The sequence below is a fragment of the Erinaceus europaeus genome, chromosome 19 (assembly GCF_950295315.1).
Source record: "Erinaceus europaeus chromosome 19, mEriEur2.1, whole genome shotgun sequence".
Lineage (NCBI taxonomy): Eukaryota > Metazoa > Chordata > Mammalia > Eulipotyphla > Erinaceidae > Erinaceus > Erinaceus europaeus.
In genome coordinates, this window is record NC_080180.1 from 17,232,136 (window position 1) to 17,253,778 (window position 21,643).

Genomic DNA, 21,643 nt, shown 5'->3' on the forward strand with positions numbered 1-21,643 from the left:
GTCTGCACTTGTGTGTGTGCACGTGTGTGCGTACATGTGCGTGTGCGCGTGTGTGTGAGTGTCTGCACGTGTGTGTGTGCGTGTGTGCGTGTGTGCGTGCGTGTGCGTGTGTGTGCGTGTGTGTGCGTGTGTGCATGTGTGTGCGTGTCTCAAAGGGGACAGAAAGAAAGTGAGAGGCCAGAGAAGTCAGAGTCCTAGTTTGGCACATGCAGCACCAGGGATTGCACTGGCAACATTGGGCCCGCAAGTCCGGTGCTCTGTCAGCTATCTCCAGAACACCACAACTTTCTTATTAGAAAGACCAAGACAGAAGCAACCAGCTGCAAGCATGTACAGTTTATTGAATAGCAGAGTCACATTTAGTTGGCCGCTTTGTAGTTGATGTGAATTTCTGCTTTTACATCACAAACAATGTTCAAAAACTGATTCATCACACTTTCCATGTGCTTGCTGTAGCTTCCATTCAGCTCTTTTATCTTTCCTAGAGTTTGCTCTTCGATTTCTTCTGAGAGGCTACTCTGAGAGCCCATTATCTGTGAAAATAAACAGAATTCAATCCCAGGAGAACCATATGCATTTATTTTGTTTGGTAAGATTTTTTTTTCTTCTTTATTTGTGAAAGAGAGAACTACATCATCATTCTGGCAGATACAAGGCTGATGATCTGTGTGTCCTGTGGAACTTTGACAGAATTCATCTTAAGCTTAGGTTTCAGTTATACTGAGTGGAGAGAACCTCATCTATTTAATAAGATTACTCAAAAAAAGTCAGCCATCAGTGCCGCCAGTGCCACCACACCACGTTTCACTTTGGACTGTACCTAGGGATGCCAAGCCTGAGATACCAACCCTGCAATTCCAATAATTTGGTGAGACCTTTCCTAAATATGGGAATACCTAGTTCTACTTCAAATGGTGCACTAACAAAGTTACAGAGCCGAGATATAGTCCAGGGCTTAAGGGACAGGGTGCATGTACACATGTACTTATAATAAGTTACAGGAAACTATATGCTTCAAAGTAAAAGTGCTCAGTCGTCTGCTGTGAGTAGACAGTAAGACTCAATAAGATCAGAGAGCAAGCAGAAAGATTTAAAGAAGATACTACAAAGTCACCTAATCAAATATTCACTACTCAGGCTTAGACACCCTTCACTCCTACTCTTTAATTTACTTCCCTCAATCACTTTAAGTCTAACCTCATCAGATAAAGTAAGAAATACAAAAGCTGGGTAGGGCAAGAGACTGGTACACTTCAATGATAGCCTTTTTTTTTTTTTTTTTTTGCCTCCATGCCTATTGCTGGGGCTCAGTGCCTGCACCATGAATCCACTGCTCCTGGAAGCTGTTTTTTTTTTTTTTTCACTTTTGTTGCCCTCATTGTTTTATCATTGTGGTTATTATTGTTGTTATTGCTGTCATTGTTGGATAAGACAGAGAGAAATGGAGAGAGGAGGGGAAGACAGAGAGGGGGAGAGAAAGATAGGCACCTGCAGATCTGCTTTACCACTTGTGAAGTGACCCCCCCTGCAGGTGGGGAGCCGGGGGCTCGAACCAGGATCCTTGCGCCATGTGCGCCCAACCCATTGCACTAACTTTGTTAGCAAGTGCACCATTTGAAGTAGAACTAGGTAATCCCATCTTTAGGAAAGGTCTCACCAAATTATTGGAATTGCATGGTTGACATCTATAGAGCTTACTACTTGTGTTCTGCTGCCTTTGTTAGCTGAAGACTTCTGCCTGGACATTTGAGATACTGTATTAGAAATTGGAAGCTGACAATTCTGAGACAAAGACTGGCACATTTGGCCAAATGGTGCCAATTAAGGTCTTATCATTAATTTCCAAAACATCAACATTGTAACCGATGTATATATACAGCTTTATATTCTAATGACTGATAGCGTTGGTGAAATCTGTCAACTTCCAAGAAGTTATTTTTTAAATAAGTGATTCAAATGTTTCATTTTAAGGGAAAACAGAAGTTCAGAGACTACTATCATGAGGAAAAATACAATTTTGCATGGGAAAAATATTATGTTCTGAAGCAACAGCTAAATCTTTGACACATCAATGTTTGTAATGTGTAATAATACATGCTTCTTCTGGTAAGTCAGAGCACTTGTAAAATAAAAGTACACTCATTAACAAGAGCTAAAAAAAAGCCGGAATGTAATATCAAGGTGTAATATTTATAATAGTCAGAAGAGTAGCTCTAGTGTCTCGTCCCAGACCTCCTACTTGTCTTGGGTTAATGATGCTAAGGTTTAACTCAAATAGTAATATGTCTGACACGTGGAGGTCATGCTAAGGCACAAAGATCTGTGCTAATAGTCTTACAGTGTGCTTGAAGGAGCTGAGACCTAACCATGTTAACCTTTCTATGTGAGTTTTTGATCATCTAGCTGTAAAATTGGCTTAGAGCTCTAATTATGAGAGCAATGAAAAGTTTTAATTATTATCCAGAGTTAAGAACAAATATACAAAACTGGGTTCTTCTGGACTAATAATATTTCAAGAGTTTTGAGCCATATGTTACCTAAAATTATCGTCCGTTTTGTTACTCATTAAAAAAGAAAACTAATCACCATACTGAAACTATTTAGTATAAGATAATGAAAACAGACTGGCATAAAACATGATTATTTTCCTAGGACTTAACATATCATGGTTATGACAGAACATAGTAGGAAAGACAAAGGCCCACAAGTGTTCTTTTAATTTTTTTCCACCAGGGTCATTGCTGAGGCTTGGTGTCTGCATGAAAACTCCATCTGGCTGTTATCTTTTCCTTTTAACTTAATAGGACAAGGAGGAATTGAGAGGGATGGGGAGATAGCGTGGGAGAGAACTAGAAACACCTGCAGCTCTGCTTCACTGCTCACAAACCCCCCTGCAGGTAGAGACCGTGGACTCAAACCTGGGTCTTTGCACATGGTAACATGTCCTGAACCTTGTGTGCCCACCTAGCCCCAGAAGAAGAAGTGTTCTTTTGTGAGTATTTACTGCATGTATTCTATGGGTCAGACACTATTAAAATAATGAAGAATGCATACAACAGAGAAAAAAAAGACATAGAAGAACCTGTCATTTAGGGTTCACTGTACAGAAAGGAAATGCAAATATATAATATTCCGGTAGTGATACATACTATGACGGTAATGGGAAATTACTTTTACGTAAGGTGATTAGGAAGAGGATGTAACAGTTGAACAGAGATTAAAAAAAAAAAAGAAAGAAGATTACTTATATATAAGAGAAGAGGTTTCCAGGGAGCAGATACAGCACATGAAAAGGCCAAACGGAAGTGAATGTCCAACTTATATGAAAAATAAAGGTCTGGGTGGTGGCACACTCAGTGAAATACATGTTACCATCCACAAAGACGCAGTCCCCACCTGCAGGGCGGACACTTAGAGAGAAGCGAAGCATTGCTGCAGGTATTTATTTCTCTTATTCCCCCCATCTCCACTTTTCCTTTTGAATTCTATCCAATAAATAAATAAAATATTGGAAAAGAACAGGAGGTTAGATTTGGCTAGAATAGAACAAGAAGAAATAAAGATAGTGGGAACTATAACAAATAATCAAAGTTGATGATTTTACATATTGCTAAAAATGTCTTCTGGTATTTCTTTTTCAACTGGATGCCTTCAAGTAAATCTTTCATGGAAAAATTTACAGTAAACAGTTAAGTGCATGAAAGCCAGGAGCCCATCATGGAGGGCTGTGCACATGTGTATTGACTTAAGACTTTGTGAATCTATTTTCAAATATTGACAAGAATTCTTTATTTCTTCCTCCCTTCCTCTCTTTCTTTTAAATAAATAAAATTTCATGCATTCATTTTTTACTGAGAACAGGAAAATTTTGAAAATTTTAGTGTGGGAATGATCACTTCTATTTTTTTTATTATTTATTTTCCCTTTTGTTGCTCTTGTTTTATTGTAGTAGTAGTTATTGTTGTTGGATAGGACAGAGAGAAATGGAGAGAAGAGGGGGGAGACAGAGAGGGGGAAAGAAAATAGACACCTGCAGACCGGTTTCACCGCCTGTGAAGTGACTCCTCTGCTGGTGTGGAGCCGGGGGCTCGAACTGGGAATCCCTTCGCTTTGCGCCACGTCTGCTTAACCCGCTGCGCTACCTCCCGAGCCCCCACTTCTATTTTTTTAAAACTAGTTTTGATCAAAAGTGTGTCAGTGGAAAAAGAAATCATAAGGAAGTACCAGGAGACTTTCCAGTAGTTTGAACAGTATTTACTTAGGTCATTAAAAAAAATTGAATGAATGATCAAATTGTTGAATGATCAACAAACTTGATTTATAACAATGTGAAAACAAATTTTAATTCTACTCACAAAAATAATTGACACAATGGTTTTTTAAAGTATTTTTTTCTTTTAAAGACTTGTTTATGTATTAATGAGAGAAAGGAGAGGGGAGAGAGAAAGAAAGAGAGAGAGAGAACCAGAGCATCACTCTGGCACACGTAATGATGGGGTTCAACTCAGGACCTCACTCTTCAAAGTCCCATGCTTTAGCCATTGTGCTACCGTCTGGATTGTCTGAAGTGTTTACTTACTAAAATATGTTATTCAATGATCTGCAGTAGGAATGCAACTTTCATAAACTTTAGCTTATGTGTTTGAGAATACGGTTTTAAATACACACTAACTAATCAATAACTATTGATTGATATTTTATGTAGCAAATAAAAAAAATAACCTTGAAGGTAAAATTATAAACTCACTAAGAGTTAGTTGACCTGTGTCCACTCAGCCTGGTTTGTTTCTCCTGTGACACTGTATAGTGCGTCTTAAGAACATTAATATTTTATATTCTGCATCAAGAATAGTACCAACTTTCTGATTTACCTTAGATTGCTTCAGTCGAAATTCCTTATCTTTCTGCATTCTATAGTGGTCAATTTCTGCCATGGCTTCTTCCTTAGCCTGCTTTAATCGTTTCACTTTTCCTGAAAATGTAGTGGCATAGGAGAAATCACATTACTTTTTAATATGAAAGTAATGTCCTGGTTGATTTTTAAAAATGTGAGTGAAGTCAGCATTGTATTTTATGATTTTCTTCTCTCCTCTCCTCCTCCCTCCCCTGCCCTCCCCTCCCCTCCCCTCCCCTGCCCTCCCCTCCCCTCCCCTGCCCTCCCCTCCCCTGCCCTCCCCTCCCCTCCCCTCCCCTCCCCTCCCCTCCCCTCCCCTCCTCTCCTCTCCTCTCCTCTCCTCTCCTCTCCTCTCCTCTCCTCTCCTCTCCTCTCCTCTCCTCATTTTTCTTTCCATTTAGAGATACAGAGAGAGAGAGAGAGAGAGAGGGAGAGAGAGAGAGAGAGAGAGAGAGAGTGTCACCATAATACCACAACACTGCAGCTTTACTTTGTGCAGCTTGGGCCAGACTTGAACCTGAGTCACACACATGGCAAACCAGTACTCTATCCAAGTGAACTTTTTCACTTGTCCAATGTTTTTTTTTTTTTTTTTTTTAGAATGGCAAACTTTATTGAAAAAGCAGGTAATACTGGAAATTTAAAAAAAAAAAGGAAAAGAAACTTTCTGCAACTGAATTCTTTAGAGCATGCAAATGGCAGCTTTCTTGCTCACGTGCGTGCGTATATAAGTATCCACCCATTCACTCACAGCAGCACCAGCCCAAGAACAGATTTTAGCTGTCACTTACTCAAAAAGACATTATTTGGTAAGGTTTTCTGTCCTGATTTGCTGCCAGAAATCCTTCAGCCCTCACCAACTGGATCCTATTTAGCACTGGCAACTATCCAAAGTCACTACAAGCATGCAGCTCAGACTCTATCAAACCGAATTACAATTTCTTAAAGCATTTTATTGGGATTTTTTTCCCTTACCATTTGTTGACTCCTAGCATGTCTGATTAAGCCCCAAAGCACATCAAAGTAGACTTTTTTTTTTTGCCTTTGCTTTCTCTGAGGGGGACTTGAAAGTGGTTATAAAACCAATTGTTTTTAATGGTTAGGAGATTTAGTTAAGGAGCTCTCTTTTCTTTTATTAAGAACAAAGGTGTAAGCCTTAGGCTAGAGGATAGCTGGGCAGATGAAGGTTTCAGACAAGTATAATGCAATGGAGATCATTAGTTAAACATATGACTTTTTGACAAGCAGCATACATGTGGGGGCTTACAGAGCAATATTAACTGCTGCAACACCCCCAACTCTCAACCTCTTCAGGAGACCAGGTACTTCAACTTTGTGATAATTAAAACTTTAAAGAAACTCAACTGTATTAAAATTCGTTTTCCTCTGAATCTGTTGTCAGCAAACTTCTCTCTTTCTTTTGACCACTTAACCCTAGTTTTGCTAAGAGCATTAAATTTTTGTTTATAGTCTTGGTTGTGCATTATTGATTTTTATCTCTCTGGCATGCATTAGGATTTTATATACTTTTGTAGCATTTGAGTGTGGACATATGATAACTTTCTCTGCTAGGTATGAACTTCTTTGCTAGACACCATGTATGTGGAATTAAAAAAATAAAAATATGTGGAGTAAATATAGATAAAAATATAATTTAAAAGTAGATGGCATAAAAACAAGTTCCTTGATTTACAAGCTGAAATGCTTCACTCTTTATGTCTCTCCTTCTTTAATGGGACTGTATAGCTCTCATTCAAAATAATTCAGATAATTAGTACTATCTTTCCTCTTGGTAAAATCCTAGGCTTGGTGGAAATGAATATTCTTCTGATGCTGGAAGCTTGGTGAAACACCCACTGTGATATTTGATATTTAACTTTGTCTGACATGGTTAGCGCTTATTACCATTCTATAGATACTGAGTCCTTTATTCTCTGAAGTGCTAACCATTTTGTGCTAACTAAGCACATCCTATTCCCAGAGGAAATAAATTATAGGGAAATGATTCTACTTATCACTGCTTGTCATTGACAGTGGGGCCAAAATAATGCTAGAAAATATCAACATTTTTTTTAGTCATAATGGGTTATGACAAAGACAATCCAGACTAATCTTCCTACACAAATCACAAAAACACTGCTCTTCATCTAATTACATGACTTGGAAAACATGGGTCTCAAAGGCAGGCATATAAGAATAATAAGAGAAAGAGCTCTGTGTGCCGTGGCCCTAAGCAGAATCCAGAGCTCTCTGGAAGAGGCTGTATATTAGCTTCACCACACAGTGACAAGCTTAGAGTGTGTCTGTGATTCCCCCATCGTGGCACCAGTCACCTGCTGGTTCTCATTCAATTAAATAGCAGAGCCACAGGGAAATCGCTGCTGGATAGACTTTTTTTTTTTTTTCTGGATTTTCTGGATAGACTCAGCAGCTGCTGCTGTGTGAGCAGCTGCATATGCTTCACCTGATTGAATCCGGCGGAGAAAACTGGAGCCTCAAGGCCAGTGTCTTGCTAGAGGTGAAGCAGAACGCATGCATGAGACCCACTCACATTTACTTTTAGCTGGCTTCTCTGTGTATGAAGATTTCCAAATTTTAAAAATTAGACCTCTTTCTTCCCAGGCATGACAAACGATGACAGCTCCGAGGGAGGGAGAGAGGTCTGATGTTTTATTTCTGGATATTTTATGTTTCAGATATAGAATGACCGTGTGGGACAGTCCAGATTTTAAATAGGACAAATAAATCTTTGATCCTAAAGTTCTGATAAGACCCTAAAGGTTTATCAGATCAAATGTTCAGATTGTCGGTTTAGAAAATGAGGTGACCTGGAGCAATCCGGTTATAAATATTGCTAAGATGGGTGTTTGTACTTTGTGTAGGCAAGAATGATTACCCCCTTCATCCATCATTCAGTACTTGTTGAGCACCTTCTACGTGCCATGCTTGGGGTTAGAAGCAGAAGATGCATAAGTACATAATCTATGACTTTTGCTTCTAGTTGGCATAAGTACAGTGCATCCTTGAAATAGGTTTGTGCTGATTTGCATTCCAAGGAAAAGTAATAAACTACATAAAGTCTGAATACACAAAATCATCTGTGAAGACAATATAATTTAAATTTTGATTCCATTTGCCTCAACAATAAAAAAAATCACAATACTCATGAAAACATCTACTATTAAAATTCTAGGGGGAGGGGAGACAGCATAATTGTTGCATAAAATAATTTGATGCCTGAGACTCTGAGGTCTCAGGTTCAATCCTCATCACCACCAGAAGCCAGAGCTGAGCAGTGCTGTGGTATCTATCTTTCTCTCTGTAGTTCTTTCATTAAAAAATAACTTAACAAACTAAAATAATTCTAGAAAATCTATGGCAGCACATCAGATTTGTTTTGAAGATAAAGGCAAAAAGACAGAGAGAGAATGCAAGAGGCCACAGCACCAAAATTTCCTTCAATGTGGTGGGACTAGGTTTGAACTTGTGTCAGACACATGGCAAAAGAGCACACTATCCAAGGGAGCTACTTTGCTGGCCCAGTACACAAGATTTTTCATGCCTGAGGCTTCAGAGGTCTCAAGTTCAATCCCCAGAACTTCCATATACAAGATCTGAGCAGTGCTCTGTCTCCCCCTTTCTCTTTCGTGAAAATAAATTTTAAAAAATTCTAGCTAATTTCTTCTTATACTAAACCCCACTAGTCATGGTATGTCTTATATTAATGGAATAAGAAAAAAAAAAAACACAGAGAACCAGATATACGGAGTGGAGATCTTGAAGAAAATTGTAGGGCAGGTCAGAAAAGACTTCAGAGAAGGAATCTGTACTGCCCAGATTTGTTACTCTAGATAGTAATGGGGGTGGGCAGTTGACTGGGGCTCAAACAGAAGCAAAAGATGAGAAGATCCTTGCTTAGATATTTCTGGAGATCCTTTGTGAATGGTTCTGGTTTGGACAGATGAGTTCTACACGGAGTAAGTCATTATTGTGATGTATTTCATAGGACATATTGTGGGAGGGACAATTTGGGGCATTTAGAATTGAACTCTTGTGGAGACAGAGGGCAGAAATATTCTTGGGTCTGTGGTGAGAAGAGGTTAAGTGACCTGAGTGCCCTAAGATACAAAAAGCTCTTGAGACACAAAAAAGCCTTTTTTGTTTATTGGACTGTGCATAGAACGTGTTTTTTAGATTTTCTGAACCTGTGATTTTATATTTATTTAAAATAAGTACTTAGGGCTGGGGGCTGCTGCACTTGGTTGCATGCACAAGTCACAGTAGACAAGAAGCTGGGTTCAAGTCCTTGGTGCCTGCCTGTAAAAGAAAAACTTCACAAGTGGTGAAACACTGCTACAGGTATCTCTCTCCGCCCCTCTCAACTTCTCTCTGTCTCTATCCAAATAGATGAATAAAAATATGAAAAAATATATTAATCATTGATTACAAAATCATTTAAACAACATGCAAGAATATATGAAAAATTAACAAAGATATTAATTAATTTCTAATTATTATTGGTTCAAAAGGTCCAGTTCCTGGAACCTATTTGCTAAAAACAAAGCAGTGAGTAAGACATGAATATGACAGAAGGCCTCAGATTACCACACTTCCCTGAGGACATCCCAGAGGAAGAGTGAAAGGGTAGCTGGACTGAAGGTTTGGAATCTAGGAGAAAGTTCCAAAAGGAAGATAGCAATTTGTCTGTTAGTCAGCTAGGCTTGTGTATGTACTTGTCATTACGATAGGGTTTTGACTGGAATTATCAATAATGGATACAAACAGGAGAAAAAAGGGACTAAATTCTCACCTCAGAGGGAGGTGATAACATTTAAAAAAGTGAGAAAAGAAAGATTTGTCTCAGGAGCACCTGAAAATAATGGTCAGAATGGCAAGGGAAACTCAAAAGCACATTCCATAAAGGATGCGGCCAACACAAGCAAATGCTGTATGGAACGACAAAGTGATACCTTTAGTCAACTGATGTCACAGTTTCTATAAACCACACACTGTTCTGGGTCTCACAATATGATTGTTGTTAACTGAAAAATAGAACAAGCTAACACCTTTCAGGCAAGTTTATTAGAGAATCAAGCTGAGGACTTAATGAGGGACTCAAAGCCAGGAATAGTCCTTACATTGTTCTGAGAGAAATGGTACAAAGATCGACTCCTAGCGGAGAAATTTTATACAAACAGACCAGGTTGCAACTAAACAAGGTCATGTTGTTTCTAGCTACTCGGTAAACTCATTCTTTAGGGCGGTAGTTGTCAGGAACTGGCTGTTATTTTGTGTCTCCTTGAAGACTGGTGCTTCAGGCCATTGTGACCTTGCTCCTTTACAGCTCAAGGAGGTTTGGAGAATTGCCTATTCACAGAGGTCACTTGATAGTTTCAGATAGCTTTTTTCAATAATTCATGGTTTCCTGAACACTGAAAAATCACAAACAAGCGAACTGGTGGTTCATACGTTCTGAATATAGCAAGAAGAGGTAGAAGGCAAACAAAATGACAGAAAGTTGGCAGTAATGACGAGTGCTATGAAGAGTAAAAGAGCAAAAGAACATGATGATAGGTGCTAACAGAGAGAGGGCATGCCCCTAGGTGAAGTAATCTCTGTGCAGAGGCTTGCAGTTATGACTCTTAGTTATGTAAATACCGGACAGGGAGCTGCAATCCAGGCAGAAGGAGGAGCAATTCAAAGCCCCTCAGGTGGGAAGTCATGGAACACACTCAAAGAACAGTGAGAACATCAGCATGACTAGAACAAACAGACAGGATGCTTGAATGTCAGCTGAGAAGGATTTTAGTTTTTTCCTTATGATACTAAGTTCTTGAAGGTTTATTTATTTATTTATTTTAAGCAAAGGTGTAACAGGATATGGAATATTGGGTTTGGCAACACTGGTGATCTTGACAAGAGGAACTTTGGTGGGGGGGCAGAAGTGATATGGAGTCAGCAATGCAGCTTAATTGAGATGTCTGATATTTATATAACCAGGACCTCAAAGAATCAACTAGAACCTAGAATATCAACTTTGGGAATCATTAGCATGGAAATAACATTAAAATGGAATTAGACGTAATTGGCTTGGAAGTGGCTGGCTGCAGGCATAGGCAAGATAAGACCCAAGTTGGGGTTCCAACATTAGAGGTTGAGAAGATTACAGTACCAACCATAGTGACTCAAAGTCAAATGAAGAGTTTCAAAGATGAAAGAAAGGTTCATTTAAGATTGGGACATGGAATATTGGATTTGGCAACACAGGTGATCTTGACAAGAGGAACTTTGGTGATCTTGGCACACAACAGTCTGACTGAAGTGGCTTTAGAAGAAAGACTTAGAGATTTGGAAAAGACTCAAAGGAAAGAAAGTCATGTGATCATAGAGGAAGAGAGTAGAATGAGACATCTTCAAGCCAGTGACTACTGAGAATTTCTGGTCATCACCAAAAGTTAGAGAGAGACACTGGACAGAATCTCTCTTGATCCCTGAAAAAAGAACAAACCCTTCTGACACCTTATTTTTGGACTTCTCATGTCCAGAACATTGAGTTCATACATTCATGTTGTCTTAAGTTCTCATCTGTGGCAGCTTTCAGAAACCACTTTAGAGGCTCACTGAGAAACATAGCAATAGTGTCAGTTGCGCAGGAAAAGCAAAGTCAGATAGATGTCTGTGCCTGGTGAAATGAATAGACATCCAAACACACGCCTTGTATTGCTAAACAGAGCACAGGTGACCCTTACTAGTTATGAAAACAAAAACTTGGGGAGCACTTGGAGATTTTTATTCCACCATGCAAAGGAAAAGTAAAATCTTTTCTTGACATTTTGGGATTGCCAATACTATGATAAAAAAAAAAACTATTTCAAAGGATAGTATTATTTGACTCAGTTACAAAATTATTGGGAAAAGTAGTGAATCAGTAGGGAAACAGTTTGGTGACTGTGCTAATGAATGTTTCTGAATGTTTCTTCTGACCTTAACCTACTTAATTTCTCGCCTCCACTTTTTTTGGTGTTTCCTTTCCCTTTCCTTTACTCATGCCTCCTTTATTAAAAATATTATGAGTAGTTTTATGTAGATCCTGCATTGAATATGAACAAGTCCTATTAATAGATGAGAGGGTCTGCGGCTGTTTTAGTATTACCTACTCAAAGAAGTGTAAATCCAATATACTGACCAATACCCCATTAGTCTGTGAACTATAAAGAATGAGGAGGTATTTATAGACCTACAAAATATACAACACAGGGTCATGAAATTCTAGTGTAATGACTTTTATTTCATTAGTTTATTGAGTCATGTCTTCATGGACCAAAAAACCCACTTGTTCAGTAAAGATTTTATTAAGTCAAGGTGATTGTTTAAGCAATATGAAATATTTGCATATTTGGAAACAAACAGGTAATTATAAAATTTTTTAAATTATTGATGGTTGAAACCTTGCAGGGCCATAAAACTAGTCTGAATTATTGCTAGCACATGAATCATCTAAACAGAAAGCAGAAATAGTTTCCTAAGTATTTCTTTTATACTAAATAAAAGTCCAATAAGGACTTCATAGAGAATCATATCTGGGTTCCCCACCTGCATGGGGATACTTCATGAGTGCTGAAGTAAGTCTGCAGGTGTCTATCTTTCTCTCTTCCTCTCTGTCTCCCTTCTCAATTTCTGTTCTATCAAGTATGATAGAAAGAAAAAAAAAAAAGAAAAAGGAAAAAATGGCCACAGGGAGCAGTGGATTCCTAGTGTTGGTGCCAAGCCCCAGCAGTAACCCTGGTGGCAATGAAAAAAAAATAAGAAGAAGAAATGAAAAGAAAGAAAAGGAAATCACATTTGGGAGATAATTGGGACTCTACTATTTTGTTGTTTCCATCAGCAGATATCTTTTATTACATTGTGCATGAAGATTCATAATTGACATTTGTGGAGCTGATGCTATGTTCCAAGTGAAATATTGCTTTTTCCAAGTGTAACTCAGCTAAGTATGACATGTCCATGAGGTAGACTTCATGGTATCCTCTCTTAAGGAGGAAACTGAGGCACAGTGAGTTAAGCCTGACCTGCCTGATGTCGTATGACTAGAATGAGGCAGAAATGAGATTTGCTCATGTGCTTATCATCTCGGACATGAACAGTGACCATGGAGAATTGGTAGGAAATTTTCTGGTATGTTCATTTTTAATTAAGATTCTTATGAGCTCTAAGTACATTTTAATTATATCTACTAACTCCAATTTCCTTATATTCAGAATTGAACATTTACATTGCTCACCATGTCTTTTGATTTGTATGCTGTACAATGTGCAGTTTTGAGCTAAACACTATCACTAGTTCCTGCAGTTGGCATCGCAGAGAGACTGAATGTTTCCTTTTAAGAGGGGCTATGGTACATGTGGTGCATGCTTGGAATTGATTCAAGAATAAAGATTCTTACTATGTGCACTTAACCTGGCGCGCTACTGCCCAGCCCCCGAGAATACAGATTCTTTGTGTCATGTTGCATCTCATGCATTTGAATCCTTCTAAAGAACGGTCTCAAGTGCATATTTGTAATAGTCTTGCAAGTTTGCGATGGGAGACATTGAAATGAATGCTACCTTTACAAAAAAACCACAACTAAAATTATCATATGTCTCAGAGCAACACAAGGCTTTGTCTTCCACTTGATGATAGCACCCTGTATTTCTAATCTAATTCTAATCAAAGATTTGGTTTAAGACTCCAAATCTAGAGCTCTAGGGCAGGTGCGATATTCTGTTGTGAACTAATCTTGGATCAAGATACCCACTTTTATATTTTGATTAAAAAACATTTTTTAAAAGGCAGAAGGTATTAACTTAAAGTAAGATAATTTGAAATAATAGTAGCTTGTTGTAATTCCATCTTAGTTCAACCAAGCTCTAAGACTATCTTGAACATACACGTTTGAATGTATGGCCAGTAAGATAGCTCACTCAGCCAGTGTCCTGCCTTGTCATGTGCATGACCCAAGTTCAAGCCCGGCCCCCACCATGTTGAAAAAAGCTTTGGTGTTGTGGTCTCACTTTCTCTTTCTGCTTTCTATCAAAAAGATGAATATGAGTCTTGATTAACAAATAAAATCTAATCCAAATCAGTGACTAGAGGATAATACTTAAATTTCTCTAGTCACTAGTCACCTTAGAAGCAGTCCTGGTTCCTCATTATAGGAACTGTTTTTTTTTTAATTGCCATCATTACAATTTTTTAAAAAATTATCTTTATTTATTGGATAGAGACAGCCAGAAATTGGGAGGGAAGGGAGAGACAGAGAGAGATAAAGACAGAGACCTGCAGCCCTGTTTTACCACTTGTGAAGTTTTCCCTCTGCAGGTTGGGACTAGGGGCTTGAACCTGGGTCCTTGCTCATTGTAATATGTGCACTCAACCAGGTGTGCCACAGCCTGGCCTCAGAACAGTTTTTTTTTTTTTTTTATGTCTTGCATTAGTTGCAAAAAAAAAAAAGGATTTGATTATTCTATCCTTCTAGCCAATTCTCATATTGGTATTACTTATGGTAATATGCATGTATGTAATATAAATGTGAACACTTTACTATATTAGGTATAATTTACTTATTCTTATAATTTACTTGTCCTTATCTTAGTCCGGCCAGCAAATTAGTTCACTTGGAGAGTGTGCCTGCTTTGTTATGTGTGAAACCCAAGTCTAAGCCTGGCCCCCACTGTACTGGAGGTGGGGTTGGTGCTGTCTTTCACTTCTTTATACCTGAAAAACCCAGTCTAGAATGGTGAATGGTGAAGTTTGCATCATGACAAAAAATAATCTTGGGGGAGTTGGGCAGTGGTGTACCTCGTTAAGTACACACGGTACTAAACACAAGGACCCCTGCAAGGATCTGGGTTTGAGCCCCTGGCTTCCTACCTGTGGGGGGGTATGGTTAATAAGTGGCTATACAGTTTTGCAGGTCTCTCTCTTTTTCTCTCCCTTTCCAGTTTCTCCCCTCTCAATTGTTCTCTGTTCTATCCAGTAAAATGGAAAAAATGGACACTAGGAACAACATCATCATGCTGACACTGAGCCCCAACGATAATCCTGGAGGGGGGGAAAAACTTGGTCATGTGTGTACATATATCAAAATTAATTTTAATTATCTTTTTTTGTCACTGGGATTCCACATGCACAATTTCACTGCTTCCTATGTATGTTTTTCTTTTTAATTTCAGACTGAGAGAAATAGGAGTTAGGCAGAATAGGAGTTGAGACACCACAGCAGTGCTCTGCTCTTATGGTCACGGCATAGTACCCCAATTTTGTGGTACTATGTGGATGCTCAGACCCAGGTCCTTGTGCATGATAAAGCATGCGATGTATGGGATGTAATCTCCTGGCCCAAAACACTTGTATCTATCTATCTAAATAAATAAATAAAATGCAGAGCTTCTAGATAATTAATAGAAAGAAGCGTACGGCTTCAACACAAGCCCGCTTTCTTTCCACTCTGCTGCCGTAATATCCTGGCTTTTCAAACCTGCTCACAGTCTGCCTCTCCCCGCCAACCCCCGTGCTGCCCCTCTCTGTAGCTGGTCCCTTTGAGAACTGTCTAGTCCATTTGCACAGGCTCACCAGCCTTCAGGAATATTCCTGATGCATCAAATCTACAGCCCCTTATCTGTAGTCTGAAGGAAAAATATTTACACTACATAGTGTTTTGGGTAGTAAGTCCACCGAAATCTGAGACTGTCTTCCATAATACAATCTATTAATATCTTTGCTACATATTGTATAATACTGCCATCCTATTGATAGTATATTTTTCTAAAACAGTTAATATGGGGATGATTCTGTTTTATTTCTCTCTCCCTCTCCTTTTTTCCTTTCTTTCTTTTTGCAACTATATGTTTCAGAGTCCTCATCTAGTAGAGATGGTTAGTGTTTGTCAGGCTTTCAAATAAACAGATTTAACGAAGAGAAAGAGATTCGAGATGGTATTACTGATTTTCATTCTAAATATCAGTTATTGAATATTTTGCTTGATTTTCTGTGAAGCATAAAAGAAAAAAATGCTTTGTTATTTGCAAAGAAAATGAACATTTTCTACCTGGTGACAACTCACCTAGTTTGGCAAATAACTTTACTATGCATGAGAACCTGGGTTTAAGGTCCTAGCACCACATAAGAGACCAGCCACAGCATCAAGGAAGCTCTATGGATGGTGGTGTGTCTGTCTCTGTCTCTATCTTTAATGACTAGGAAAAGAAAAAAGTATGCCTGGAATGGTGGAATAGGCTTGGAAACTCTAGTGCCAATCAATCAATCAATCAATCAATCAATCAAATGAATATTTTGTATACAGATCATCCATATGAATTTATTTTCTGATATTGATTATTGAAGAAGAAGTTCTCAAGGGCAGCATATTCACTAGAGAAAAGGAAAATACATGTGGCCTTTACTTTTATTCTGAAACTTGAGGTTAGATTGTCCTTAGTAACTGCTACCTTCAGACAACTTGCATGGTTGGCAAAATTTCTCTTCCCTAATGACACTGAAAAAAGTAGAGATGGCTGGTTAAAATTCATTTGAGTCATGTGATAACATTGATTAGGCATTTGATCGATACTGCCATTTTGCCTCCTCTGTCAATGAGGAAGGAAAGGTAACACCTGTTGTGAAAGTTTTAAATGTGGTTAGAGAAATTTGAATACAGTCTAAGGGATCTGTCTGTGCTCTTTTCAGTCAGTGGGTCCTGTACTCTTTTGTTTTCTGTAAACTCTGCTGGATTCAGACCATTTTGCTTCAGCAAAAGAAATTGAGAAGCAAGTGAAATTTCTTTTCAATACCTTTGCTTTTCTCTCCCCTTCACTTGATATCTTTGCCCTTTGGAGGGCTGCTGAGAAAAGTGAATTTATCTTAAGAAGGGAAAATAACTTCACTGGTAGTGGAAAACCCCATGAACTGAGAAGAGCCTTACCCCAACCTTTGCCTCTTGCATTACCGTGTGTTTTTCCTGCATCTCATTTGATACACTCTAATAAGCTTTAGTCAGTGCCTACTGTCTCCCAGTCACTACACTCATCCAGAGGAGTATGCATGCCTCCTCTCATACTGGACTTTGAATTTAACTGCAGAGGCAGGATATGGAGTTAGGCAAAAATACTGAAAACTATCTCTAATGCAGGTGCTAAAATCTTGGCATGTAGGTCAGACCCAAACAAATCCCACTGCTACTATTCACTGTATGGCACTGTATAAGCATTGAGTTAGGTTTCAAACACATTCCCCCCCTCACCCCCCAACTTTTTAGAAAGCATGACCTTGAACAAATTAAAGATGCCCTGTTGAGATATTTTTACAGACATAAAATGGTAGTCACAGTCTCATACCTTATTCAATTGGTTGTGTGGATATTAAAGTAGACAAGGAGATTGAAGCTTATTGAGAACATTTTATGTATAAGTCTACATACTTCTGATTCAATAAAAATAAAATGACAACCCAAGAATAAAATAGAAATATTTTTAAGATGTTGAATGAAAAGCATTAAATATACAAATGCTAATTCCTATTACTCTAGTTTTATATAAGCTGATACTCAGAACAAGTGACTTGCCCATGTAGATTTGAAAGTGGTTTATAGCTTATAAACAGCCATTACAGCAATTAGATAAGATAAGATAAGATATACTTTCCAACTATTTCACAATGCTGAGAAATTGAGGTAAGGCAACATTAATACAGATGCAGCAACAATATGTAAGCCGGCATCTCCATGACTTCAGCGTCTATAAGCTTTGCACATAGCACAGGGCCTGTACACATAGAGGCCTGAGTTAAGAAACATCTTCCTCACTGCCGCAACAAAGCACATGTGGCTTGGGTACTAAGGTCTCATAGGAAACTGGTGGAATCAGGTTTTGAAATGAAGTCGGTTTGTCCTGGAGACCCCTGCTCCTCCACTTAACCTGCCTTCATCTATCCCTGCCACGTCCGAGAGAACAGAGACTTACTCTTCTTGGCTTCCTCAAGCTTGTCCTTGGCTCTTTTTTCTGCCTGTAGGAGCTGGTGGATTCCTTGAGACTGACTGGTCATGTTGACCTGCTTCAAGTCAGATGGCTTCTGGAGAACCTTGCAGAGTGGCAAGTCCATTTATCCTGTTGGGAATGGCCACATAACTGAGATTGTTGTGTCAATAGTGAGTTCTAAACAGAGCTGCTTGTCCTAAACTAAAGCCAGTTGGGCCAAATAGAAGTAGCCCCAAGGAGAGCCCAAGGGTAGAATCTAGAAAAACAAGTTAAGTCATGATAAGAAGTTGAAAACTTATTTATGCCACCTCCAGATCTTTATGAAATACAGAGTTTTAAGTGGGGGTGTTGAATCTATTTATAAGAAAATCAGTAAGATTTTTTGGAAGACTATCCGATCTTTTTCTAGAAAATATTGACATGTTTACTGAATTCTTGTTTTGAAGGTTTCAAGGCCTTTCATTAGTTATTTGTCCATGCCCTTTCTTGTACATTTTCAGTTTCTGGACTTTTTTCTTTATTTGTTTCCAGCAATTCAGTTATCTGTGTGGGGCAATGCATTAGCCTTGTGTTAGGCAGCACATTTCCTGGCTTCATGCATGGAGCACAAGTTAGAGAGTGTTCTTTTCTTTTGCTAGGTCGCAAGTGACAGGAATAAACAGATTTCTTTGCACTATTGTATGACACTCTGGCAACACAACATGCAATTCTGGGGCATCTTAATATAATGACTAAATCAATACTGAGAGAAATGAGACCTGTAGGTTTTGAGGTTAAGCTATGATAGCTGAAACATGCCTGTTATAGTTCTCAGTGCTTGTACTGGGGGTTACTCTAGGATAGTGCAGTAATAGCTACATTACTTGATTTGATTAGTAGTGATTGGACAAATAAGAATGTTTGTCATAGTCTGGTATTATAAAATACAATTGAAATGTATCTAAAATCTTTATATGAAATGAAAAAGCTAGTTGTTTGACTTACAGCCAAAGGACTCATTTCATGAAATGTTCTACAGATTGGAGATTTATAAATTACTGCTTTCATAAACCACACCTCTATTGCCTCATCGAGAAATGCCAGGCTCAATTTCTTTAAATAGGTGCACAAATTTAATGATAGTTACTACATAATCTGAGAACTTCATCTTTTACAGTTTCAGTGAAAATCTCCATTTAATTATTTAGTCGTCATTCAAATATATCACACCATTATGTGGAGACTACCTCTGCAAATTTTTCCCACTGTTGAATTCAGTGATAAATTTTAATTTCTATTGCCCAATTATAATAATTAGTGCAAAGGAATAAACAAATATATGAACAAAATATGATCTTACTAAACACTCATTTCAGCTGGCAAGAGCAGAAATGTGAAGCAGAGTGTGGAGAATATTCCTTAGCCTCAAATTCAATCTGTTTTAGCCATTGGTTAGTACTTCCTTACTAACTCAGATATTTTAGTTATTTCTATGCATGGTTAAGTGAAGATCACTATAAGAAGCTTTCAATTTAATCATACACCAGTGATATTTATTGAATATCTCCTATTTTGTCCTGAATGAAGTTCAATCTTTGAATTGGAGGAAACCTAATTCAGATTACCAAGTTTACTAGAGAAGATTTGAGAAAGGAAGGGTTTCATGAGAAAGATGACTCTTCATATTGGCATAGAAAAGCAGAAAGTACCACCAAAGCTTAAGAAGCAGGTCTGACTTTGCCATAACTTGGACAAGGTACTTGCAACTTGCCAGCAGAAGTTCCTCTCCAATACACAGTGATCAACTCTGGTTTATTCCTGGTCATTTCCTATATGCTTCACTTTTTCCTTTCAAATCAATTTGCAAAAATGACATAATGTGAAGGTACATGTATTTTAAGTCACCTTAGAGGACATTATGTTTTCAGACAGAAAATACATATTATATAAAGTAACAAAGGATATTTAACAAGCTGATACTTATCATTGATTCGCATTATGGACCACTGGTACTATAGACAAATTCAGATAGTCAGAACTCACTGATGCCCTGACCAAGTGCTGGCCTCATTAATTTCTCAGGATCCCATAAAGAGCTCTGTTGTAGTAAAAACAGCTTTGAGTAATCCATAGATTTTCAATAGGAATAGAGGAATCACAGGCAGTATGGCTCGCTGTGATCATATAGTGGTTAGTGCTCTGTGTTGTGGACTAGAGGAACACCCATTGTTAGTCACTCCTAATATAGCATTATTATTAGATTCTTCTGAGTATCTGTGACTTGAGGTGGAACTATCAGTGGCAGCTAATTTTAATTAACTCTTTTTTATGATATTTCATATTATTTTAAATTCCATGCTGAAAAATTTCCTTCTTTTCACTGATTTAAGGAAATATATTTTTTCCTGTTATAAAAACATAGCAGCTCAGGTTTTAGCATGGTGGATAGAGATTTGGACTTAAAATTAGGAGATCCCATGTTGAACCCCTAGCACCACATGTGCCAGAGTGATGCTTGGGTTCTCTCTTTCTTTCCTCTCTCATATTAAAAAATAAATAAACCTAAAATAACATATAGATCACATGTTGAACCTCCTTTCTTAAAAAAGAGAGATTTTAAAAGTTATATGAGAGAAAAAGCCAAAGGGCTAGAGAGAAAGAGAAACATTTAAAGAGAGAGAACATATATGCCACTTGGTATCAATCCCAATACTACTGCACTTTTTAAAAATTGATTTAATAATGATCAGCAAGACTGTAGAGTAAGAGGGGTACAATTCCACACAAGATACAGCTATTTGTAAATAGCATTAAAATAACATAGATCATGGTAAGGTCTTGTATGGTACAGTAAATCCTAATCATAGGGTTTTCAAAGTAAACCAAATTCCCAAATAACTTGGTTACAACAATAACTATTTTTTGCCTTCTTTAACTCTAAGACAGCGGGAACCTTCCCCAGTCTCTATATAACCTGTATCTCCCCCACTCCTAGACTCTCTGGGGCGTGGCTCGTTTTCCTGCAAGCTTCTCTCAATCTACACCATTTGATCCTGCATCTGCTGAGTTCAACCAAATCAATGCAACCAGTACCACCTCGACGTGTTTCACTTCGGGTGATGTCCAGAAATACAGCTCCATTATTGTAGTGAGACTTTTCCTCGCTGATAGGACTCCTTAATTCCATTTCGGGTGGTGCCCTTCCTAACAAAGCCATAGAACCTAGATATAAACCAGGGCCCATGAGATAGAGCACAGGTGCACATGTCTCCATAAGTCAGGGGAAAATATAGACCTTAGAGTAAAAGTATACAATAGTTTGCAGTGACCACTCTACTTGACAGAAAGATCCCTAGTGGAATATGTGAAGGGGTCACTACTTACACAAGAAAAGATTTTGGGCATAACTAAAGGTAGAACTTTAGAATGGATTCTGTTCTCTTGATTCAAGGAATTGACTTCCCTGTGAACAGGAGGGAAATTAAAAAACAAACAAAAAAACACCTATAAGTATATAAGTAAAGAATAGTGGCAAGGAAATGACTCATCTTATCCTGGGTCCTGAGTGGAAAAGTGTAGCTTACAGTTATTACAGGGTAGCTTAGAGCTTTACTGTTGTGTGGGTTTTAAATTGTATTGTAAGGTTTGTTATAGAAAGAAACCCTGGAGTCGGGAGGTAGCGCAGTGGTTTAAGCACCATGTGGCTCGAAGTGCAAGGACAAGAGTAAGGATCCGGGTTTGAACCCCTGGCTCCCCA

The 21,643-nt window shown here is 38.2% G+C and overlaps 1 protein-coding gene across 1 annotated transcript; it reads right to left on the reverse strand.

Annotated features, from left to right (window-relative positions):
* Window positions 1-321: 321 nt before the first annotated feature.
* On the reverse strand, window positions 322-17,998 carry ATP6V1G3 (ATPase H+ transporting V1 subunit G3). Its single transcript, XM_007539752.3, has 3 exons — window positions 17,893-17,998; window positions 4,872-4,972; window positions 322-533 (listed from the first exon to the last, which is right to left on the reverse strand). Exons 1-3 carry the CDS (start codon window positions 17,972-17,974, stop codon window positions 360-362), a joined length of 357 nt encoding a protein of 118 aa, XP_007539814.1. The 5' UTR covers window positions 17,975-17,998; the 3' UTR covers window positions 322-359.
* Between the last annotated feature and the right edge of the window lie 3,645 nt (window positions 17,999-21,643).

What these genes read in the sequence shown, in the direction of transcription:
- ATP6V1G3 (XM_007539752.3), bottom strand. Translation starts at nt 17,974, where the DNA reads ATGACCAGTCAGTCTCAAGGAATCCACCAGCTCCTACAGGCAGAAAAA. An exon ending in GCTTGAGGAAGCCAAGAAGA is followed by an intron (nt 4,973 to 17,892) that starts GTAAGTCTCTGT and finishes CTACATTTTCAG; the next exon opens with GAAAAGTGAAACGATTAAAG. An exon ending in TTCGACTGAAGCAATCTAAG is followed by an intron (nt 534 to 4,871) that starts GTAAATCAGAAA and finishes TTATTTTCACAG; the next exon opens with ATAATGGGCTCTCAGAGTAG.